This window comes from Amblyomma mixtum, chromosome 9 (genome assembly GCF_055824585.1).
Source record: "Amblyomma mixtum isolate Tamu chromosome 9, ASM5582458v1, whole genome shotgun sequence".
Classification (NCBI taxonomy): domain Eukaryota; kingdom Metazoa; phylum Arthropoda; class Arachnida; order Ixodida; family Ixodidae; genus Amblyomma; species Amblyomma mixtum.
In genome coordinates this window covers 119,695,669-119,700,743 of record NC_143020.1, presented here as the reverse complement: position 1 = coordinate 119,700,743, position 5,075 = coordinate 119,695,669, and the positions used below count along the sequence as shown (strand labels likewise).

Below are 5,075 nucleotides of genomic sequence, written 5' to 3'. Positions count from 1 at the left end.
TTTATTGGTGAAACAAAAAACTCAGTAACAATTAGTTTAGCGCAATTTCAGCACGTAACTGCCTTAAAATTGTGAGCCTCAGCAAGAACAAAAAATAATATACTGGAATTTGTTACCTGCATTCCTATGTGCGATTCAGGCTTTGAGAGTTGCGCTCTAGAGGAAAATTGCTGCGCTCTAAAATATAACTTCTCTTCTAAAGCAACTTTTCTAGATTACGAGTTCGCCGGTTTGTGGCTGTCATTACTCGATTCAAATCTCAAGGCTTGGCGCCGTCTCTTTTTTTCAAGCTTAGTTCTACTAGGATACTTCGAGCAAGGAGTAGTCGAATTCATTGATATTGGCAGTTAGTTCGCACGGGGCTTTATAAAAACATTCGTCGTTTTCATAGCCTACTCAGTGCTGCATGGTATAATGCAACATTGTGGTAGTTTCTGTGACATCCTGTACATCAAAATGGATGGACTTTTCTTCTATCTCGTTCTATCAACTGTCTCGGCTGACAACTTTCTCACGAATCACCTCAAAATGGATTGCTGGGACGTGGTAACTACATCTTCTTGATTTATAGCGGCTGCTCCGACATTCGTATCGATCCGCATAGAAATGCGCCCGATCTACAACCGCGTCGCAGAAAAATATCGGACTCAGCTACTAGCAGTGCACAGTTAGCAGCAAAATTGCAACCCTGTACTCACACTTCCTTCAGACTTTCGCGCCAAGGAATAATCGTCGACGTGGGATATTTATCGCGACACAACCATACCGTAGGGGCTTCCGGTCATCAAACTATAACAGCTGTGCGTCTTGCAACTGAACGAGATAATATTTTACTGAGTAGAGACGACCAGCTGTTTTGTGGGTGCCCCAGAATACGCAACAGCTGTATGCATTGCGTGGACTATCAAAGCTGAACAAAAGGCCTCTTTAAACATTTCACGCTCCTTTGGCATCGCCCGGTGCTTCATATAGATGGGTTCCTTTGCCGAAGAGAGATTCCGCCTTCATGCACGCGTTGCGCGAGTTTTCTGTTGTTTCTTCGTCTCCCGTGCCTGGGACGGCGCTTTCGAAAGCTACGAGGTGGACTTCAGCACCTCGTACGCTGCCTACGTTGTTGGCATGACGGTAGCTATTTTCACGTACGAATCCTTCATGGTCATTCAGCGCATCCTACAATTGATGAACAGTGCTCCGAGCTTCTTCGAGAGCCTGTACAATCTTCTCCACCTCATCGTAGCGACCAAAGTGCTGGTGAACTTCCTTGTGCTCAACTTCAACACTCCCACAATTGTCGAAGCACTCAGGGCGGTCAAACGGTTGGAACTTGCAATCAACTTCCGCCTCCAGGATGACGAATACTTCTGGATCAAGAGGAATTGCAGAATCGCCTTCTTCACAGTGACCGCGCTAGCTGTATCACTGTGCCGTGGCTTTGCAATCGCGGAGGTGACCAGAAACTTGCCGGGCGCAGTGGCATTCTGCCTTAATGTACTAGCCATAGTCTTCACTGCGTACTACGGAGTCATAGGCAGTCTGGTTCTGCTTATCGAGAAGTATTTCTGCGTTGTGCTTTCCCGCTTCACTAAGTTCCAAACCGAGAGTGTCAGGCACGTACTCTGCAGTACTCACCCGCCGGTGAGAGCAAAAGACATGACGCGGGCGATCGAAAAGCTTCGTTCAGGTTTCGCGGTCGTCACGGACATAGTGCGGCAGGTTGATAAGTGCCTCCGTTTCGCTGTGGTCGTAAACTTCCTATTTTCGGCGATGACAGTCTGCGTTGTCGTGTACGCTCTATTTGCCGCTGAAACATCCTGGGACAAGCTTTCCTTCACTGTGCTGTACGCGGTCTTCACCGCCATGCCGGTAGTGGACGTATCGCTTTCAGCAGGAGACATTCGAGCGGAAGCCGTCAACTTGAAAGCAGTACTGGAATCTGCATCCCCGCTTACTCTTCCTAAGAGTGTGTGCCTACAGGTAAGGGAGGCTCCTTAAATCTGTCGCCAGCTTCGACAAGTCGTATCAAAGCAGAAAATGCGCCGGCCGTATGCAGGTCTTCCTTTGGTGCCATTCATCGTAGATGCACACGGTATGCCGAAATTTCTGTGTCGGAAAGCGAGCTTATGGTCAGTCGTATGTAGCCGTGCCGTCAGGTGCTTATCTGTATCTTCTATACGAACAGCGCGACACGGTGGGGTTTAGTTATGTACAGTCAGGCCGGAATGAAACGAGAACACGCATATGTCACATTTCTGCTTTGCAGCGAAATATTCCTTTACAACCTATTTTCGATTATGCATTTCAGTGGGCCCTTTACCAAGACACATGAATCAGGCTAGTTGTACACTTCGGCTGAAAGTAGGCAGGTAAAATATTTTGTTTTCTTGACATGCTCTGTTCGCGTTTCATTCCGGCCTGACTGTACAATCTGGTAAAGAACGACGACCACTCTTCGGGTTCCAGAGCGCATTCATCCTACCTAGTGCGCATTTAATAGCGCTGGAACATCCGCCATGCATTACTGATTAATCATGCACGAATTCTGGCGTGCTTTTTAGATGTAGTTTGTCTTATCCACGCGCAATTAACACTATTTATTCCTTATTTGCCATGAAAGGGAGCCAAGGCTTGACGCCTTTTATAGGTTGACACTAAATATATTCCGAGGCTCTTTTTTTTCCGTTAGTAACATCCATTTTCAGTGCAAATCATGTTTAAAAGCTGAGTAGATGTGAATGATGTGATGCATAGGCAGAAGCTGCAGTTCGATTCAGCAAAGTCTCAGCACGCGAAAATTTTCGAGAGCAACTTTGGAATTGAGCAGGTTCCCAATGGACGCATCACAATCATCATCAACCTGATTGCGCCCAGGGCAGTGCAAAAGCCTCTCCCATGTCCCAGCTGTGGCCACCGCATCCCCGCAAACTTCTTATAATGTCATCCGCCCAGTTAACTTTCTGTCGCTCCCTGCCACGCTTGCCTTCTCTTGAAATCCATTCCATTACCCTTAAGGAATAGCGGTTATTATGCCTGCGCATTACATACCGTGCCCAAGCCCCTATCTTCCTCTTGATTTCGACTAGCATGCCATTAACCCGCGTTTGTTCTTTCGCACATTCTGCCCACTTGCGATCTCTTAACGTTACACCTATCATTTTCCTTTCCACAGCTCGCTGCGTTGTTCTTAACTTAAGCTGAACCCTCTTTGTTAGCCTCCACGTTTCTGCCCCATAGGTGAGTACCGGTAAGGTTGTATACTGTTCTATAGTTTTCTCTTGAGCGATATTGGTAAACCGACATTGATCTGAGAGAACCTACCATATGCGCTCCACTACATTATTCTTCAAGTTATTTCCCTTTCTGGATCAGGGTAAGGTTGCGGATAAAGGGCCACTGTATGCGCATGAGTTCAAGGTTATAAACTTTCAGTGCGTGTCTGTATACGCTATTAGTTACGCCCTACGGTCACTTGAAAAATGATCGCTCACTGCCCTCTACCCTTTCTTTTTCACCCTCCTGTTCTTCAGCTTCTTCTCCTTTGTATGGTAGCATACTGGGCGTCGCCTAGTTAATATTCCTGCCTTTCCATTCTTCTTTCTCTATACATCAAAAAGGGCAAATATGAAGCAAAGAGGTTTGTGAAAAAACCGGCATTAAAAAGAATAAAAAGCCATTAATATTTCAACTCAATTTCTGCTACCATCAATTGACCGTCAAAGAAACACAGCGGAGACAAAAAATTTAGACAAATTTTGTCATAAATTACTGCTATGAAAGCACGATAGCTAAAGAAAGATCGATTTCGCTTTGTATGACATAGCGTACTTTGCAGTCTACAACCTGTGCTTCTTAGATGTAAGCAGCGTAACTTTAAGCTTTATTTTATGCGTGAGGCTTTCCTTCGGCATGACCGAAGGTTCTTCTGTAACTGCTTGCACTATCTATATGACCCTTATTTCCGGGGTGACTCTTCCAGATCGAACTCTTTGCCTTGACAATTGACGAAGATCAACTCTGCTTCACGGGCTCGGGGTTCTTCAAAGTCGACAAACCAATGCTGACCTCAGTAAGCGGGTTGCTCTCAGCACTTCACAGTTTTCGCCCGCATAAGTATCCATCATGCACGGTGAAGACATTGCAGATATTCGCTCCGCGGTGCAGCCCCATACACCTCAAACTAACCGTTGTTGGCCATGCAACAATTTTGTTGTAGTCGCAGTCAATAAGTCTCAAGTCCAGCAGCCTGTGCAATTATTGTGCTGCTCTGACGACGGTTGCAGTTTCAATGGACCGGTATCTTAATATAACGCTGAAGAAAGCACGACTTTTACTGCCAGGAGAAATGCTTCTTGCTGTCACACAAAGCAATCCACCATTGCAGCTCAGAGCTCACGTCATTCATTTCTTGATCAAGGGTTGCCGGAATGTATTCCTGGCCGCCGCGGACTCATTTCATTGAAGGACAAACTCGAAAAAGGCCCCGTGTGATGTCGCATGCCTGCACATGTTAAATGACTTCGGGTAGTCGAAAATAATCCTGAGCTGCACACTTTGGCGCCAATTTGTATCCGTTTCCTATGACTGCCGCCATCACCCTTTCCTAACGGCATGGCTGAGTTGAAGTGTTTCTGGAGAGGCACAGAGAGACACTGGGGTTTGTCTTCTCTCTGTAAACATTTGTATCTTTGCGTACTCAACGCATTTGGCTTTAGCACTGCCCCATCTCATGTTCATTTTTTATGGTTCTTCGCAGTTCGTGGGCGTCGTGATGACGTACTCACTTCTTCTCGTCCAGACTGGCCGCAAGTCTGAAGCTCCGTATTGTGGACATCTATGATGAACCTCAAGCACTCAAGGATAGATTCGTTGATGGGGTTCGCATTGCTGAAATGACAATAAAGTTTGCTTTAAAGAAAATAAAGACTTTTCTGTAACGCTCTCTACAGCTTGAACACAAGACAGCAACAAACGTTTTCTATGACAAGACATGTATGACAAGACAAACAAGACATGTTTTCTACGTTACGAGACGAAAACACTGTTGAAGACACAGTAAGCGACAAAATAAAATTCTGCCT

General features: G+C 45.8%; 1 protein-coding gene across 1 annotated transcript; it reads left to right on the top strand.

Moving 5' to 3' along the window:
* Positions 1-972: 972 nt before the first annotated feature.
* LOC149330992 (uncharacterized) lies at positions 973-4,834 on the top strand. The gene is made up of 3 exons (XM_089560040.1): positions 973-1,974; positions 3,974-4,063; positions 4,751-4,834. Exons 1-3 carry the CDS (start codon positions 973-975, stop codon positions 4,832-4,834), a joined length of 1,176 nt encoding a protein of 391 aa, XP_089416166.1.
* The last annotated feature ends 241 nt before the right edge of the window (positions 4,835-5,075 follow it).